At 43.1% G+C, this 18,952-nt stretch overlaps 1 protein-coding gene across 1 annotated transcript in view; it reads right to left on the bottom strand.

Moving 5' to 3' along the window:
* Positions 1–18,952, bottom strand: part of LOC137341749 (ATP-binding cassette sub-family A member 13-like) — a 336,924-nt gene that overhangs the window by 99,897 nt on the left and 218,075 nt on the right. The window contains exons 32-36 of the mRNA XM_068005215.1: positions 16,728–17,040; positions 10,865–10,979; positions 8,441–8,770; positions 7,277–7,346; positions 1,533–1,667 (exon numbers count right to left, since the gene is read on the bottom strand). Coding sequence (XP_067861316.1) covers positions 1,533–1,667; positions 7,277–7,346; positions 8,441–8,770; positions 10,865–10,979; positions 16,728–17,040 — 963 coding nt within the window. The remainder of the gene's footprint in view (positions 1–1,532; positions 1,668–7,276; positions 7,347–8,440; positions 8,771–10,864; positions 10,980–16,727; positions 17,041–18,952) is intronic.

The following is an 18,952-nucleotide window of genomic DNA, read 5'->3' as shown; positions in this document are numbered from 1 at the left end:
ATCCATCAATTTTAATGAATAGGGAATTCTGCAGAGCTCACTGTCCTCCACACCCAAATTCTTGATGTGCGCTCTATGCCGGGTACATGAATTCACAATATTTACCCTGAGAATACCATTTTAACGGGAACCACGTTTTTGAAAAAATATATAAAAGTGTATGGGGAAAGGACAGGGAAATAGGATTAAAGTATGCAGCTGCAGTTGAAGAACTGGCAATGGCACATACGTGGTGGACCCAATGGCCTCCATCTGTGTTATGATATCTATGATTCTGTAATGCATTTTGCATTGTCTTGTTTGTAACTCAAAAAAGGTTTGTCAAATATTTATTTGTACATTCTACAATACCCTTTAATAACTGTCTCCCACACAGTTTTACAGATAAACATCATTGCAGGTAGTTTATTATAAAGAAAACAACTTACAGGTATAATTTTTTTTTATTCGTTCATGAGATGTGGGCGTCGCTGGTGAGGCCAGCATTTATTGCCCATCCCTAAATGCCCTTGAGAAGGTGGTGGTGAGCCGCCTTCTTGAACCGCTGCAGTCTGTGTGGTGAAGGTTCTCCCACAATGCTGTTAGGTAGGGAGTTCCAGGATTTTGACCCAGCGATGATGAAGGATATATTTCCAAGTCAGGATGGTGTGTGGCTTGGAGGTGGCGGTGTTCCCATGTGCCTGCTGCCCTTGTCCTTCTAGGTGGTAGAGGTCGCAGGTTTGGGACATGCTGTCGAAGAAGCCTTGGCGAGTTGCTGCAGTGTATCCTGTGGATGGTACACACTGCAGCCACAGTGCGCCAGTGGTGAAGGGAGTGAATGTTTAGAGTGGTGGATAGGATGCCAATCAAGCGGGCTGCTTTGTCCTGGATGGTGTCGAGCTTCTTGAGTGTTGTTGGAGCTGCACTCATCCAGGCAAGTGGAGAGTATGCCATCACACTCCTGACTTATGCCTTGTAGATGATGGAAAGGCTTTGGGGAGTCAGGAGGTGAGGCACTCGCTGCAGAATACCCAGCCTCTGACCTGCTCTCATAGCCACAGTATTTATATGGCTGGTCCAGTTAAGTTTCTGATCAATGGTGACCCCCGGGATGTTGATGGTGGGGGATCTGACGATGGTAATGCCATTGAATGTCAAGGGGAGATGGTTAGACTCTCTCTTGTTGGAGATGGTCATTGCCTGGCACTTGTCTGGCACAAATGTTACTTGCCACTTACAAGCCTGAATGTTGTCCAGGTCTTGCTGCATGGACTGCTTCATTATCTGAGGGGTTGTAAATGGAACTGAACACTGTGCAATCATCAGCGAACATCCCCACTTCTGACCTTATGATGGAGGGAAATTCAGCAAGTAGAGTCCAGATCATCTTAACAGATAACATTGAAGCCCTGGGTTTCTTCTACAACTGTGTTGCATATATTTAAATACATTTTGTTCCCCTAAATGTACAGTAGAAATCATTTACAAATTTGAAATGATAGATAATTACAGTGCAGGGCAATTATTATGGACAAAAGAATTGATTTTCATACCAGGGAAGACATTGTGTAGATACCAGCCTAGGATGAGGTATATCACTGAATCAATGATCATCATCCAGCAAATCCAGGCAAAAGACACGTTGCTCCCACCCCCAGGTGCTTCATACATGTTACTCCACTGGATTCCTAAAAAAACAAAACAGTCCATGTGAAATAAAACAAGATGCAGATACAGCAGCTCCCTGGATAGGTCCAATTATAGAGAGATATGAAAACACCATTCATACTGTGTTCAATAACACACACCAGTTCAAATCAAATTTTCTTCTTCATGGGGAGTATACATGAATGCAAGTTGTTGCTGATAAATGCAAAAAAAGTGCTGAATGATCAACACAAATTTATTAATGCAGGAGTAGGAGATGGACTGCTTGCTAACACTGGGACACACACTTCATTATACATTTTACTGACCAACATTTACGCTGACGTGCTCTTTTTAATCTGACTCTTTTAGAGCCTTGCTGTTCTTTTCATGGTATTGAAAAAGAGCATAAACAAAAAAGCAATTCAAGATATTTTACACAACACAATTCATACATTTCTTCTAACCACCAAGCAATTGGAATCAGCATTACTATATTTACAAACCAAATTGTTACAGTAGATTAGGATGAAATTTATTGTCTTTTTGTTTATTCAAAATTGTTATTTAAACTGTAAATGGCAATATTATCATGAAGGAAAATTTGCTGGACACAAGAGCTAACAACATTTCTCATTAGACATACGGTAATAAATGTTGCAAGAATTGTGGAATGTTATTAACTATTAGCACAGTGGGACCGCGCTATATCAGGTCTCCCAATAATCTAATCCCATTTATAACCAGGACATTCATGACACCCGATAGTCATGACTTTTTTCTACTTTACTTGTGTGAAAGTGAAGCTATGAAGCGGCCAACACCTCTGTAATTCTGATCTTATCACTAGTGAATGAAGAGGATTTCTGAGGATTAGTCCTCCTACTGTCAGGCAGACATATGAAAGAGTGAGGTCACAGGACAGCGGGTAGGTGATTGGTTGGTGAGTTTTACTGTGTTTTTCTCTCTAAGTTAGGGCAGTGGGTTAAACTAAGAGCTTAAATCAATAACTTTAAGTAGATAAACTAATTAGTTAATAAAACTAAAAATAGTGAGTGAATAAAAACTCCAATAAAGTAAATAAGTAAAACAAGGCTAGATAAAGATGACAGTGCAGGTGGTGTGCCGTAACTGCAGCATGTGGGAGTTGGTGGAGACCAGCCTGATCCCAGGCAACCACATTTGTAGTAAGTGTCTGCAGCTCGAGGAACTTCGGCTCAGAGTTGTTGAGCTGGAGTCCGAGGTGCAGACATTGCGATGGGTCCTGGAGATGGAGAGTTATCTGGACATTTTGATCCAGGAGGCAGTCACACCTCTTAGATTAGGTAGTAGTTTAGATTCACTCAGTGGACAGAGACAGGAGGATGTGACTGCAAGTCAGGCAGATATGGGGACCCAGGATGTAGTGACAGAGGAGCCTCAGCCCTTGACCTTGTTCGAAAGGTATGAGGTACTTGCTACCTGTATGGATGAGAACAAAGACTGCCGGGAGAATGGGCAAACTGACCACGCCATTCAAGTGGGGGGAGTAAAAAGGAACGTGGTAGTGATAAGGGATAGTATATTCAGGGGGATAGACACTGTTCTCTGCAGCTGTGACCGAAAGTCCCGAAGGCTGTGTTGCCTGCCTGGTGCCAGGATTAAAGATATCTCCTCACGGCTGGAAAAGAACTTGGAGCATCAGGGGGAGGATCCAGTTGTTGTGATCCACGTAGGAACCAACGACATAGATAGAACTAAGAATGAGGTTCTGCTCAGGGAGTTTGAGGAGATAGGGTTTAAGGTAATAAACAGAACCTCAAAGGTAATAATCTCTGGATTACTACCTCACCCATGTGCAAATTGGCATAGGGACAAACAGATCAGAGAGTTAAATGCGTGGCTCAAAGAGTGGTGAGGGAGACAGGGGTTTCAATTCATGGGGCACTGGCTCCAGTACTGGGGAAAGAGGGAGATGTTCCGTTGGGAGGGGCTCCACTTAAACCGGGCTGGGCCCAGTGTCCTGGCGAATCGAATAACTAGGGCTATAGACAGGGCTTTAAACTAAAAAGGCTGTGAGGTGGTCAGGCAAGGGAAAATTTAGAAATCTGAAGAGAAAAGTCAAGGCAACAGAGCAATGCAGTGATTTGGGTAAAGGTAAGCAGCATGTGTCAGGAAGGGACAGAGAGAGTTTAATGGTAATAGTGCATCAGTGAATAAGGTCAAAGCAGGAAAAAATGGTAAAAAGTTAAAATTAAAGGCTCTTTACCTGAATGTACCAAGCATTCATAACAAGATAGATGAATTAGTGGCACAAATAAAGATTAGTGGGTTTGGTCTAATAGCCATTACAGAGACGTGGTTGCAAGGTGACCAAAGTTGGGAACTAAATATTCCAGGGTACTTGGCGTTTCAGTAAGACAGGCAGAATGGAAAAGTTGGGGGGGGGTGGTTTCGGGTAGCCCTGATAATAAAGGATGACATAAAGACAGTGGTGAGATAGGATCTTGGCGCGGAGGATCAGGAAGTAGAATCAGTACGGGTGGAAATAAGAAATTACAAGGGGCAGAAAACACTAGTGGGATTAATTTATAGGACCCCTAACAGTAGTTATACCATTGGACAGAGTGTTAATCAAGAAATAATAAGAGCTTGTTACAAAGCTAATGCAATAATCGTGGGGGACTTTAATAGACTGGACAAATCAAAATGGCAAAGGCAGTCTGGAAGACGAGTTCATGGAATGCATGAGAGACAATTTCCTAGAGCAATATGTCATGAAACCAACCAGGGAACAGGCTATTTTAGATGCCCAAAGGTTGTTTCCCTTGGAGAGTCTTAGATCTAGGGGGCATAGTCTCAGGATAAGGAGTCGGCCATTTAAGACTGAGATGAGGAGTTTCTTCACTCAGATGGTTATGAATCTTTGGAATTCTCTACCCCAGAGGGCTGTGGATGCTAAGTCATTGAGTATATTCAAGACTGAGATCGATAGATTTTTGGACTCTAGGGGAATCAAGGGATATGGGGATCGGGCAGGAAAGTGAAGTTGAGGTAGAAGATCAGCCATGATTTTATTGAAAGGCGGAGCAGGCTCGAGGAACCGTATGGCCTAATCCTGCTGCTATTTCTTGTGTTCTGTCATCACGTATCCCTAGTAAATTTAGGGCATTTGGCTGAATGCTATCGGCCCCTCCTGTACACATTATTGACAATGCATTGCTAAAACAATAAACACTCATCCTTAAATGTTAACAGGAGCAACAGAAAGTAGCTGGCATATAACTTCCATTATTATTGCTTCACCCACAGAGGAAATCAATGTGTGCTGGATTATTTGCCCATTAACAAGGACTCAACAGGTTAACGTTGCTTTTATCAAAATTTTCTTTACATTTTCAGGCCACATTGTAGACATCAGAGGAAAATTAAGAGCTGATTTGAAAATGAATACTTCGTTTGACAATGCTTCATTGCCTGATTTACACTGCTACTCACTACAGTTAGTGCTAAAAACAAATTTATTAGGAGTATTGATAATAATTAATAAACCACCATCATTGGTTTCTATCAGGTTATTTACATAAAATCAATAAACCTCAAAATGAAAAAAATAAGCATTTCAGGATTATTCAACTTTTTCTCCAGTTTGCATGTAATTTTAAAAAATTAATTCTTGGACAAAGAAATAAATACATTCAGGTTTCCCGGACAATTTTCTTTAGGCTGAATTATGTTGAGACCTATCAAAAAATATCCTGCTTTGGAAAGCTGGAAATCGGCATGCCCAATTCACAGAGGTGCAGAATTTTTCCATTCATTTTAGATGGAAAATTATGAGGACTGCGAAGTGGGCCCAAAATGCTGACACGCACTCTTGTTGTGAGAAGCTCTGCACTGGGAGCACAGGCTTGTAACATTTACCTTAATATCCCTTTAATATTCAGAATACCAATGCTAAACATCTCAAAGTATAATGAAGTGTGTGTCCCAGTGTTAGCAAGCAGTCCATCTCCTACTCCTGCATTAATAAATTTGTGCTGATCATTCAACACTTTTTTTGCATTCATCAGCAACAATTTGCATTCATGTATACTCCCCATGCAGAAGAAAACATTCACTTAACAACAACAACAACAACTTGCATTCATATAGGACCTTTAACGTAGTAAAATGTCCCTTCACAAGAGCGTTATCAAACAGAATTTGACATTGAGCCACATAAGGAGATATTAAGACAGGTGATCAAAAGCTTGGTCAAAGAGGTAGGTTTTAAAGAGCATCTTAAAGGAGGAGAGAGAGAGAGAGGTTTAGGGAGAGAATTCCAGAGCTTGGGGCCGAGGCAGCTGAAGGCATGGCCGCCAATGGTGGAACGATTGAAATCGGGGATACGCAAGAGGCCAGAATTGGAGGAGCACAGAGATCTCGGAGGTTGTAGGGCTGGAGGAGGTTACAGAGATAGGGAAGGGCGAGGCCATGGAGGGATTTGAACACAAGGATGAAAATTTTATAACAGAATCATCGCCGGACCTGGAACCAATGTAGGTCAGCGAGCACAGGGGTGATGGGTAGACTCGGTGCGAATTAGGATATGGGTGGCAGAGTTTTGGATGAGCTCAAGTTTATGGAAGGTGTAGGATGGGAGGCTGGCCAGGAGAGCATTGGAATAGTCAAGTCTAGAGGTAACAAAGGCATGGATGAGGATTTCAGCAGCAAACCCTGAGACTGAGGCAGGGGCTGAGATGGGCGATGTCAAGGAGGTGGAAGTAGGCGGTCTTGGTGATGAGCAGAAATGTGGTTGGAAGCTCATCGCAGGGTCAAATAGGACGCCAAGGTTGCGAACGGTCTGGTTCAGCCTCAGGCAGTGACCAGGGAGAGGGATGGAGTCGGTGGCTAGGGAATGGAGTTTGTGGCTTCGGTCTTCCCCATATTTAGTTGAAGAAAATTTTTGCTCATCCATTACTGGATGTCGGACAAGCAGCGTGACAAATCAGAGGCAGTGGAGGGGTCGAGAGAGATGGTGGTGAGGTAGAGCTGGGTGTCATCAGCGTACATGTGGAACTTGACATATTGTTTTCGGATAATGTCGCCGAGGGGCAGCATGTAGATGAAAAATAGGAGAGGGACAAGTGAACAGAGAGCAGCAAATGGAGAAAAATTTAGGGGACGACTGAAGCCACATTCAAAGGGAAGGATCTCTCGGAAGCTTTTCAAGGCAGAGAGAGAGGTAGCAAGGCAAAATTGTTTGGAGAGAGAATTGCAAAGGGCATGGGAATAGTGACTAAAAGATCGCCTTCTGATGGTGGAGTGGAAGGAATAGGGAATAAGCTGCAATCCAGTGACAACGAATATCAGTCGGGAAAATGTTGCTTGGTGATACCAAGTGACTAGCCTAGATCGTACAAACACCATGGTGTAAAGATTTACGTTCCTAAGAAGTTAGATTTCTTAAAATTGATTTTAATAAAAATTAGTCCTTTATACTCTTTGAGAAAGTCTTCATTTGCATTAAATATTTAGCAGGGAGTTCAGTTACTTTTCAACTGCATCAACCACTTTCAAACGACAATATCACAATCACTTAAAACTCAGTGTATCATTCTATGTTTTCCACATAGTTTTTATCGTCAGGATTTCAAATAAGTTGATTTCATGTTTAAGAGTTTCTTACCTGTTTCTTCCCCCTCAAAAAGAGTGATAATATATGCTCCCTGGCTGAATGCAGTCGGACACAGCAGACACTAGGCAGGATTGAGATTTTTAAAAAACTATTAGTAAGAGTTTAAAGTGTTAAAATACTAAAACTCACTTAAACATTAGAGACAGAACCACCTTGTGTTACTAAAGGTACCATAATCCAGGTTGCCAGCATGCTGAATGGATGATGTAGATGTAGGCTGGTTACTTACACTGAATTACATAGAAATTACAACATGGAAACAAGCTATTTGGCCTAACCAGTCCATGTTGATGTTTATCCTTGTCCCAAGTATTTGCTCTGTTCCCATATCCCTTTATTCCCTTTACAACAACAACCTATCCAGCCTATTCTTAAATGCTGACATGGGTTCCTATTCAATCACTAACTCTGGTAGTACAGTTCACAATCTCACAACCTGCTGTGCAAAAAGTTTTGCCTGCTCCCTGCCGGCCTCCGATACCCTACCGTTCTGTTCCCACTCCATTCCCACCCATCACCACTTTAACTAAGCCCTTTTTTTTGAAAAGGAAGTCGAGGTGCCCGCATGACTCATGTGCGAGTCTTATGATATCATTAGGACCCCCCCGATGACATTTTAGACATCTTCTGAGTTGGGCATCCACCGTGGCCACCCTACTCAGTAAAACCTGATGGGGAAGAAGGGTAGGCCATAAAAGGAACAATTTAAACTCATCTTTGCAGGTTCAGGAGGAACAGGAGTGATCGTCTTGGTCCCACAAGGACAGCATGGGTTTCTGCTGCCATGGACTCCCTCCTGCCCACCAGCAAGACCCTGCAAAAGAAAAGCTTCTTGCTCTCTGTTCCAATTGCTTACATTTAATCTTGTATCTATGGCCCCTCAGTCTAGATACCACAACTACTGGAAACAGACTATTTCTATCTACCTTGTCGCATCACTTCACAATTTTAAACACTTCTATCACATTGCCCCCTGATCTGCATTGTTCTCATGGGAAAAGCCCCATTTTTTCAAGTCTTTCTTTGTATTTGTAATTTTGTTAAACGTAGCACACAGAGAAATTTTCCCTCATGATTTATTTCAATCAATTGAGTGATAGCTGCAGAAATGTACCAAAGAAATATAAGATTGTGGAATTGGCTTGTACTACTTACGATTAGAATTTGTTTGGAGAAGCTGAGCTGGTTCTGTACGGCCACAAGGACCATGTAGGGAAAGAAGGTAATGATGTAGATCAGGCAGGCGCTGAGAGCTGCTGTATTAGCACGTCTGAAAAAGGCAGCAATCAGGTAGCTCATCGCAATAACAGATACTCCAAAATCCAAAAGGTAGAGGAAAACGATGAATCCATTACTGTTGGGAAGAATCTGGCTGGCTTTCAAGATAATGGTGATGAAAGCACTGCTCAGAATCAAGACAATGAAGGTGTCCAGAAACCAGACCAGAAAATGAACTATTGACTTCACTCCCAGTATCTTCATGTACTGTCAAATAGAAAATGCACCATTAGAAACTCCGAACATCTATGCTAAGTTATTTCTAAACTGGATCATACAACAAAGTCAATGGTAACAAGAACAGATGTTTCTCAAATTTTATCCTGGTATTTGCTAAGGAAGAGTAAGAGAAATATATACTGGGCTGACAACAGGCAAGTGAGATTTCCCATACCCTGTCCCAAGGAGAGGCATTCGACAAAACATGAGCCGCATTACAATCAGCTCTCAAGGTTAAGTCCCTGTACTACAGGTGTCAACGGTTGGCCAATGCCACGTAATGGCGCATACGTGCTTATGACTAGTGTTACCCAAACTTCCTTCAGGGTCACTACCACTTTGATAAGGTTAAGACCCACGATGCCCAGGACCAATCTGAGAAGAACTACCAGATTCGCCACTTGGAACATTCTGACCCTTAATGGGGTCGGATACCTGGTAATGTTAATTTGTGAATGAAACAGATACAACATTACAGTTGCTGGAATAATTGAAGTGAGACTCGCGAATAACGATCCCGTCGCCCATCCAGGAGACAAAGTTCCTGTAAACCAGGCACTAAAGATTGGTATCGAGGTCAGCAAGAGATCAGCTCTGAATTGGAGACAGCCACAGGGTCATCCTTGGTTAACTTGTCTATATCAGATCACCAATGATCCAGTGGAACACTGGCACCCGGAACGAAGCTATACAGTGTGATCACAGTCAGTCGATGCTACAGACCTTTGCTGTCTAAACATAATTGTTTGCTGCTTTCTTGCTTTTATCCCAATTCCCACATATCTTACTATGATTCTAACAGTACTGATTAAAAAAAGATACAAATGGTTAAGCACCTGTTTAAGCCCTTGTTTAAATTAGCACCAGGCTAAAAAAAAAATCTTGTTTTGAAATTAATTTTCTTATAAATTGTTCAGTAAGTCTGGCCACTTCACACACTCCTTAAACGGTGTTAAATACCTGAAATTCATTGTGATATGACAGTATATTGTTAAGTGGAAGAAATCTGATTATCTCTGGGAACTGGCACAAAATTGGCAACGCATTCAAAACGTACGCCTGAAGATGGAAGCCCGAGGCTCGCTCCAGTTTGGGCACCTGGCTTCATCTCTAAAATACCGGCAAGCTGCAGACACCAATTGGACGTCGCAATGCAGCTTGCGGTCCAGACCTTTCCAAATTCATCTGGCTTGAACGTTGAACCGGCCTGCAAGTAAGTCCTAGGAAGTAGGGAGGGCAATCGCGGGTCAGCAGTGACCTGCAGTACTACTATGTAGCCTGAAAGAGCAATCCTGCACCTCCTGGCTTCACATCACAGTAAATAAAAAATTAAAAACTTACCTGTTCTTCGGTGACCTCCAGCAGACCTTTTAAAGATCACTGGCTAGGCCAATGTAGACACAATAAAACGGCACATGCTCTGTCCAGAATTTTGCTAAATTTGGCACCGGGCTCTGAAACAGCCATTTGGCCCCTAATTAGAATCATAGAATGATACAGCACTGAAGGAGGCCATTTGGCCCATTGTGTCTGTGCCAGCTCTTTGAAAGAGCTATCCAATTGGTCCCACTCGCTATACTTCCCCATAGCCTTGCAAATTTTTCCTTTGAGTATTTATCCAATTCCCTTTTTCGAAGTTACTATTGAATCTGCTTCCATCACCCTTTCAGGCAGTGCATTCCAGATCATAACAACTTGCCGAGAAAAAAAGGTTCTCCTCATCTCCCTTCTGGTTCTTTTGCCAATGACCTTAAATCTGTGTTCTCTGATTACTAACCCTCTTACCTAATAATCATATTAGCATATGCTAATATGATTATTAGCATACTTAATAGGCTAACGCCTGTTTTAGTCGGACGCCCCGGGCACTCGGAAGTTGCTGCTGCAAATTTGATAGCCGGGGCACTTCCGCAGGGATCAAGCACAGGAGATGGCACCCGGAAATTGGTCTCCATTAGTATTCCAGATTCCTTTTAATTATTATCAGCACATTCACTTTTGCACATTGCAATGAAACCTCAGGTGAGTTCACTGTTTTCAAAACATAATCTAGAATCAGGAGCTCCTCGTGTCTTTAATTACCTCTTCCAGTCGAAGCTCTTTTTCAAATACAAGGTTGCGCACCATGGAGGCCACGGAAATCAACCACGCCAGCATCATTAATAATGGAAAAAAGAAGCCAGTGTTGTTGAGGAACCTGTCAGAGAGGGATATGTTAGTAAAGCTGAATTATCAAATAAATTATGCAAGAATGCCAAGATTAGTCCTGAGACTAATTTTTTTTTATACATTCGTTCATGGGATGTGAGCGTTGCTGGCAAGGCCGGCATTTATTGCCCATCCCTAATTGCCCTTGAGAAGGTGGTGGTGAGCCGCCCTCTTGAACCGCTGCAATCCGTGTGGTGAAGGTTCTCCCACAGTGCTGTTAGGAAGGGAGTTCCAGGATTTTGACCCAGCAACGATGAAGGAACAGCGATATATTTCCAAGTCGGGATGGTGTGTGACTTGGAGGGGAACGTGCAGGTGGTGTTGTTCCCATGTGCCTGCTGCTCTTGTCCTTCTAGGTGGTACAGGTCGCGGGTTTTGGAGGTGCTGTCGAAGAAGCCTAGGCGAGTTGCTGCAGTGCATCCTGTGGATGGTACACACTGCAGCCACAGTGCACCGGTGATGAAGGGAGTGAATGTTTGGGGTGGTAGATGGGGTGCCAATCAAGTGGGCTGCTTCGTCCTGGATGGTGTCGAGCTTCTTGAGTGTTGCTGGAGCTGCACTCATCCAGGCAAGTGGAGAGTATTCTATCACACTCCTGACTTGTGCCTTGTAGATAGTGGAAAGGCTAGGGGAGTCAGGAGGTGAGTCATTTGCCGCAGAATACCCAGCCTTTGACCTGCTCTTGTAGCCACAGTATTTATGTGGCTGGTCCAGTTAGGTTTTTGGTCAATGGTGACCCCCAGGATGTTGATGGTGGGGGATTCGGCGATGGTAATGCCGTTGAACGTCAAGGGGAGGTGGTTAGACCCTCTCTTGTTGGAGATGGTCATTGCCTGGCACTTGACTGGCCCGAATGTTACTTGCCACTTATCAGCCCAAGCCTGGATGTTGTCCAGGTCTTGCAGCATGCGGGCTCGGACTGCTTCATTACCTGAGTGGTTGGGAATGGAACTGAACACTGTGCAATCATCAGTGAACATCCCCATTTCTGACCTTATGATGGAGGGAAGGTGATTGATGAAGCAGCTGAAGATGGTTGGGCCGAGGACACTGCCCTGAGGAACTCCTGCAGCAATGCCCTGGGGCTGAGATGATTGGCCTCCAACAACCACTACCATCTTCCTTTGTGCTAGGTATGACTCCAGCCACTGGAGAGTTTTCCCCCTGATTCCCATTGACTTCAATTTTACTAGGGCTCCTTGGAGCCACACTCGGTCAAATGCTGCCTTGATGTCAAGGGCAATCATTCTCACCTCACCTCTGGAATTCAGCTCTTTTGTCCATGTTTGGACCAAGGCTGTAATGAGGTCTGGCGCCGAGTGGTCCTGGCAGAACCCAAACTGAGCATCGGTGAGCAGGTTATTGGTGAGTAAGTGCCACTTGATAGCACTGTCGACGACACCTTCCATCACTTTGCTGATGATTGAGAGTAGACTGATGGGGCGTTAATTGGCCGGATTGGATTTGTCCTGCTTTTTGTGGACAGGACATACCTGGGCAATTTTCCACATTGTCGGGTAGATGCCAGTGTTGTAGCTGTACTGGAACAACTTGGCTAGAGGCACAGCTGGTTCTGGAACACAACTCTTCAGCACTACAGCCGGGATGTTGTAGGGGCCCATAGCCTTTGCTGTATCCAGTGCACTCAGCCGTTTCTTGATATCACGTGGAGTGAATCGAATTTGCTGAAGACTGGCTTCTGTGATGGTGGGGATTTCGGGAGGAGGCCGAGATGGATCATCTACTCAGCATTTCTGGCTGAAGATGGTTGCAAACGCTTCAGCCTAGTCTTTTGCACTCACATGCTGGACTCCGCCATCGTTGAGGATGGGGATGTTTGCAGAGCCTCCTCCTCCCGTTAGTTGTTTAATTGTCCACCACCATTCACGACTGGATGTGGCTGAACTGCACAGTTTTGATCTGATCCATTGGTTGTGGAATCGCTTAGCTCTGTCTACAGCATGTTGCTTCCGCTTTTTAACATGCATGTAGTCCTGAGTTGTAGCTTCACCAGGTTGGCAGCTCATTTTTAGGTACGCCTGGTGCAGCTCCCGGCATGCTCTTCTACACTCCTCATTGAACCAGGGTTGATCCCCTGTCTTGTTGGTAATGGTAGAGTGAGGAATATGCTGGGCCATGAGGTTACAGATTGTGCTGGAATACAATTCTGCTGCTGCTGATGGCCCACAGTGCCTCATGGATGCCCAGTTTTGAGCTGTTAGATCGGTTCTGAATCTATCCCATTTAGCACAGTGATAGTGCCACACAACACGTTGGATGGTGTCCTCAGTGCAAAGACGGGACTTCGTCTCCACGAGGACTGTGCGGTGGTCACTCCTACCAATACTGTCATAGACAGATGCATTTGCAACAGGTAAGTTGGTGAGGACGAGGTCAAGTAAGTTTTTCCCTCGTATTGGTTTGCTCACCATTCACACCCTTCACCAGGCCTAGTCTGGCATCTATGTCCTTCAGGATCCAGCCAGCTCGGTCAGTAGTGGTGCTACCGAGCCACTCTTGGTGATGGACATTGAAGTTCCCACCCAGGGTACATTCTGTGCCCTTGCTACCCTCAGTGCTACCTCCAAGTGGTGTTCAACATGGAGGAGGACTGATTCATCAGCTGAGGGAGGGCGGTAAGTGTTAATCAGCAGGAGGTTTCCTTGCCCATGTTTGACCTGATGCCATGAGATTTCATGGGGTCCAGAGTCAATGTTGAGGACTCCCAGGGCCACTCCCTCCTGACTGTATATCACTGCACCACCACCTCTGGTGGGTCTGTCCAGCCGGTGGGACAGGACATACCCAGGAATGGTGATGGAAGAGTCTGGGACGTTGGCTGAAAGGTATGATTCTGTGAGTATGGCTATGTCAGGCTGTTGCTTGACTGGTCTGTGGGCCAGCTCTCCCAATTTTGGCACAAGTCCCCAGATGTTAGCGAGGAGGACTTTGCAGGGTCGACTGGGCTTGGTTGCGTTTGTCGTGTCCGGTGCCTAGTGGTCCGATGCCGGGTGGTACGTCCGGTTTTATTCTTATTGTGACTTTTTAAGTGTGATTTTACAACTGAGTGGCTTGCTGGGCCATTTCAGAGGGCAATTACGAATCAACCACATTGCTGTGGGTCTGGAGTCACATATAGGCCAGACCGGGTAAGAACGGCAGGTTTCCTTCCCTAAAGGACATTAGTGAACCAGATGGGTTTTTACGACAATCCGGTAATTTCATGGCCACCATTACTGATACTAGTATTTTAATTCCAGATTTGACTACGCTGATATGTGATTTAGCAAAAGTAGACTGGAAACAGCTACTTGAAGGTAAATCAGTGTCAGAGCCGTGGGAGGCATTCAAGAAGGAGATAATGAGGGTGCAGAGTAAATGTGTTCTCAAAAAGGAAAAGAGTGGGTCTCCCAAATCTAGAGCCTCCTGGATGCGAAGCAGCATACAGGATAAGATAAGGCAAAAAAGGGAAGCTTATGTCAGACACAGAGAGCTTAATACTGCAGAAAGCCTAGAGGAGTAGAGAAAGTGCAGGGGTAAAATTAAAAAGGAAATTAGGAAAGCAAAGAGAGGGCATGAAAAAATATTGGCAAATAAAATCAAGGAGAACCCAAAGATGTTTTACAAATACATAAAGAGGAAGAGGATAACTAAGGAAAGAATAGGGCCTTTTATAGACCAAAGAGGTAACCTGTGTGTGGAGGCGGAAGATGTTGGTCTGGTTCATAATAAATACTTTGAGTCTGTCTTCACAAAAGAGGGAGATGATGCAGAGTTTATAGTTAAGGAGGAGGAGTGTGAAATATTGGATGGGATAAACATAGTGAGAGAGGAAGTATTAAAGGGTTTAACATCTTTGAAAGTAGATAAATCGCCAGGCCCAGATGAAATGTATCCCAGGCTGTTAAGAGAAGCAAGGGAGGAAATATCGGAGGCTCTGACCATTATTTTCCAATCCTCACTGGCTACAGGTGTGATGCCGGAGGACTGGAGGACTGCTAACTTTGTACCATTATTTAAAAAGGGAGAAAGAGATAGACCAAGTAATTATAGGCCAGTCAGTCTAACCTCGATGGTGGGCAAATTATTGGAAAAATATTGAGGGACAGTATTTCAAAAGGAACGGATCAATCAAGAATAGTCAACATGGATTTGTTAAGGGAAGGTCGTGTCTGACTAACCTGATTGAATTTTTTGATGAGGTAACAAGGAGGATCGATGAGGGTAGCACGTTTGATGTAATCTACATGGATTTTATCAAGGCTTTTGACAAGGTCCCACATGGCAGACTGGTCAGAAAAGTAAAAGCCCATGCGATCCAAGGGAAAGTGGCAAGTTGGATCCAATGGCAGAAAGCAAAGGGTAATGGTCGACGGGTATTTTTGTGACTGGAAGGCTGTTTCCAGTGGGGTTCCGCAGGGCTCAGTACTAGGTCCATCGCTTTTTGTAGTATATATCAACGATTTAAACTTAAATGTAGGGGGCATGATTAAGAAGTTTGCAGATAATGCAAAAATTGGCCGTGTGGTTGATAGTAAGGAAGAAAGCAGTGGACTGCAGGAGGATATCAATGGACTGGTCAGGTGGGCAGAAAAGTGGCAAATGGAATTCTATCTAGAGAAGTGTGAGGTAATGCATTTGGTGAGGGTAAACAAGGCAAGGGAGTACTCAATAAATTGTAGAGGAACAGAGGGACCTTGGAGTGCATGTCACAGATCGCTGAAGATGGCAGGACAGGTAGATAAGATGGTTAAGAAGGCATACGGGATACTTTCCTTTATTAGCCGAGGCATAGAATATAAGAGCAGGGAGGTTATGCTAGAACTGTATAAAACACTAGTTAGGCCACAGCGAGAGTACAGTGTACAGTTCTGTTCACCACATTACAGGAAAGATGTGATTGCACTAGAGAGGGTACAGAGGAGATTTATGAGGATGTTGCCAGGACTAGAGAATTTTAGCAATGAGGAAAGATTGGATGGGCTGGGGTTATTTTCTTTGGAACAGTGGAGGCTGAGGGGTGATTTAATTGAGGTGTATAAAATTATGAGGGGCCTAGATAGAGCGGATAGGAAGGACCTGTTTCCCTTAGCAGAGAGGTCAAAAACCAGGAGGCACAGATTTAAAGTAATTGGTAGAAGGATTAGAGGGGAGTTGAGGAGAAACTTTTCACCCAGAGGGTGGTGGGGGTCTGGAACTCACTGCCTGAAAGGGTGGTAGAGGCAGAAACCCTCATCACATTTAAAAATTACTTGGATATGCACTTGAAGTGCTGTAACCTACAAGGCCACGGACCAAGAGCTGGAAAGTCGGATTAGGCCGGATAGCTCTTTTTCGACCAACACAGACACGCTGGGCCGAATGGGCTCCTTCTGTGCCATAAATTTCTATGATTCTATGATTAAAAAATATACCTTTTTTAATCATTTAGATAATTCTTTCCATGCCCCTGAGCACCAATTTACCAAATACTCCTTTCTCTTCTTGTGACTTTTAATCTTTCCTCAGTGTGTTTTAAATCTTTTCTTTTTTACATTAAAAAAAAACTTCAATATTTTCATTGTGCCAGAAGGTAACTCTCTAAATATACAATATAAGAATTCTCCCACTAATAGACGGAGTGCAAATTGCTTTTCCAACAGTTAAGTTTTGAACTATTTAATCAGTCAGGCAGCACCCTTGTTTATCACACTGTAAGGCATCCAGTAATGAAACCTAGGTATTAAGACTGACTTACTGATCACTGGTGTGGCAGGGATATGGCATTGCTTGCACCTGAACTGCAGGGTTGGGGACGTCTTGACCAGTTTGTAATTCAATGATCGCTCGCTCAATCATATCTTGCAGTGGAACAAAGATACGATTGTAGTGGAAACTGTCCGTCGGTAGTCTTGAGGGCTGAGATTTCCACTTGGGGTTTTCCAGCAGATCGGTCGGCATGCTGTGGAGAACGTTTGTTCTAATAGTGTAGCTCACTTGAGATGGAAGCGGGGAAGACAATGATCGTGTCTTTCTCGAGGTGTTGCTGGCATCAATGTCGAACACTACACCTACAAAGATAGTAAACCAACTCATCTTTATTAATGGGGTCCTAAGTTTTGTTTTCATATCAGTCATTGCAACACTTTATATACTTTTTATCTAGTTAGAAAATTTATATTGACAATCATTAGTCGCAGTTACATACACTTGCAGAATTGGGACATTACAGTAGTAAATCCTTTTTCAGTGCTCAGGTACACAAGAATAGCAGCATTGGGAATGATTTTTAACATCTGGCCACCTGGTTCTCACCTGAAAAGTGGGCAGCTGAAAACCGAGGTGGCACTTTGGCCATCCCCAATGATGCTCTGAAGCAATTTTCAGGCGAGCCTGCCTATTTATACCAGGTGGTGAGTGATTGTTGGAGGCCACTGAGAACACAGCCTAGGAAATGTTATTTTAATTTTATTTTTTGGTGAGGCTATGAGATGTTGGGTTACTCTTCCTAGGCCCACAAAAACCTCTGGCCAGTTGCTTACTCATTTGAAGCTCATCGCAGGATGACCTCCACCCCACCTCTTCACAGACCTGACCTGCTGGCTGGCTCAGTACACCAATATTCCCACAGTGTAACTGCAGGGTCACTGGGATACAGGCATTGCACCAGTGATTCTCCCAGTTCTCTCACATTCACAGGGATAGTGGCATTTATTAGTAAATTATTTTCAGCTCACTGATACACAAGGATAAAAAATTTACAATAATGAGGCTTTTTACTCACAACTAAAAAGCAAATAAATACTATATAATACTAATCTATGAAAATTAACAGTACCTTTAATGCAGCAACATGGGTGTATCAAATCAAAGAAGTTTGCACTTGTGTGGCATTAGAGTATGACAAACAAAAGGAATATACAACGGCAACAGACTATAACAAGCCTATCAATGCATTTAACATCAACAGCTTGCGATAACATAGCAACTTTAACGTACAAAAAATGTCGGCACTTCATAGAAAATTTGACACCAAGCCAAAGAAGGAGATATTAGGAGGATACAATTTGTTTAGTTTGGAGGTCACACTCTGCTGTACTATTCTGATTTATTCTTTTCAGCCTTGGAGGTATATCAATTTTTAAAAATGCTTTATTGGATGCCAAGGAACTAGGAAATGAAATGCTTCATCTCTGGCATTGCCCATTTATTGCTGGTGAAATCACCAATGTTGGTGCAGATTGATCTAATAACAAATTATTACTGTAAATGACTGCCGAAATAAATCTTATGACACATTCAAATGAAGAAAACAGAGACTTTTTGTTTGTCCTTTTTTTTTCTTGTATCCCTTCGCCCTTCAATGCTGCATGAAAATCAATATTAAATTAGAAGGAATTTTAGGAATCATTTGGATTATTCACTTTCAACAGACATGCTGCGCTCCATACAATAAATTGCAAGCCAGCAATTTTACTTCGACTGAAAATATATCTTCTCAAGGGGTGGATGGGTTGCACAATGTAAAACTATTACCTTTTTGTAATTTTACACTAACTTTCCAAATCAAATGCCAAAAACATTACTACTCTGAATGAAAAATAAAGCTGTCAAAATGTTTAACTGTGAAATTCTTTATGATAATGTAATATTAATTTAACTATTTTTTTCCTGTCGAAATGTCAGCATTTGATAGATTGAGTTTCTTTGTAGATGGTAATTTCAATTATTTTGAATACTTTCAAGTTATTGGAATCTGCAATGTTCTAATATATTATGAAAATAGGTATATTGTAGCAAACCAGTCAAGTACCAACTCTATTACAACCTAATAGGAGCAGTGGGTTGCTGAGAAAGTGAGAACATTAGTACAGCTCATCAAAGTAACCGGGTTTTGATTGATTCAGATGTTACCCCAACTATTTTAGCCCTGTGAATTCAGATTAGCAGCCAAGATATGGTGATCAAAGAATGAGCTTCTAA

Source organism: Heptranchias perlo, chromosome 2 (assembly GCF_035084215.1).
Source record: "Heptranchias perlo isolate sHepPer1 chromosome 2, sHepPer1.hap1, whole genome shotgun sequence".
NCBI lineage: Eukaryota > Metazoa > Chordata > Chondrichthyes > Hexanchiformes > Hexanchidae > Heptranchias > Heptranchias perlo.
This window is presented reverse-complemented; position numbering and strand designations above follow the sequence as displayed.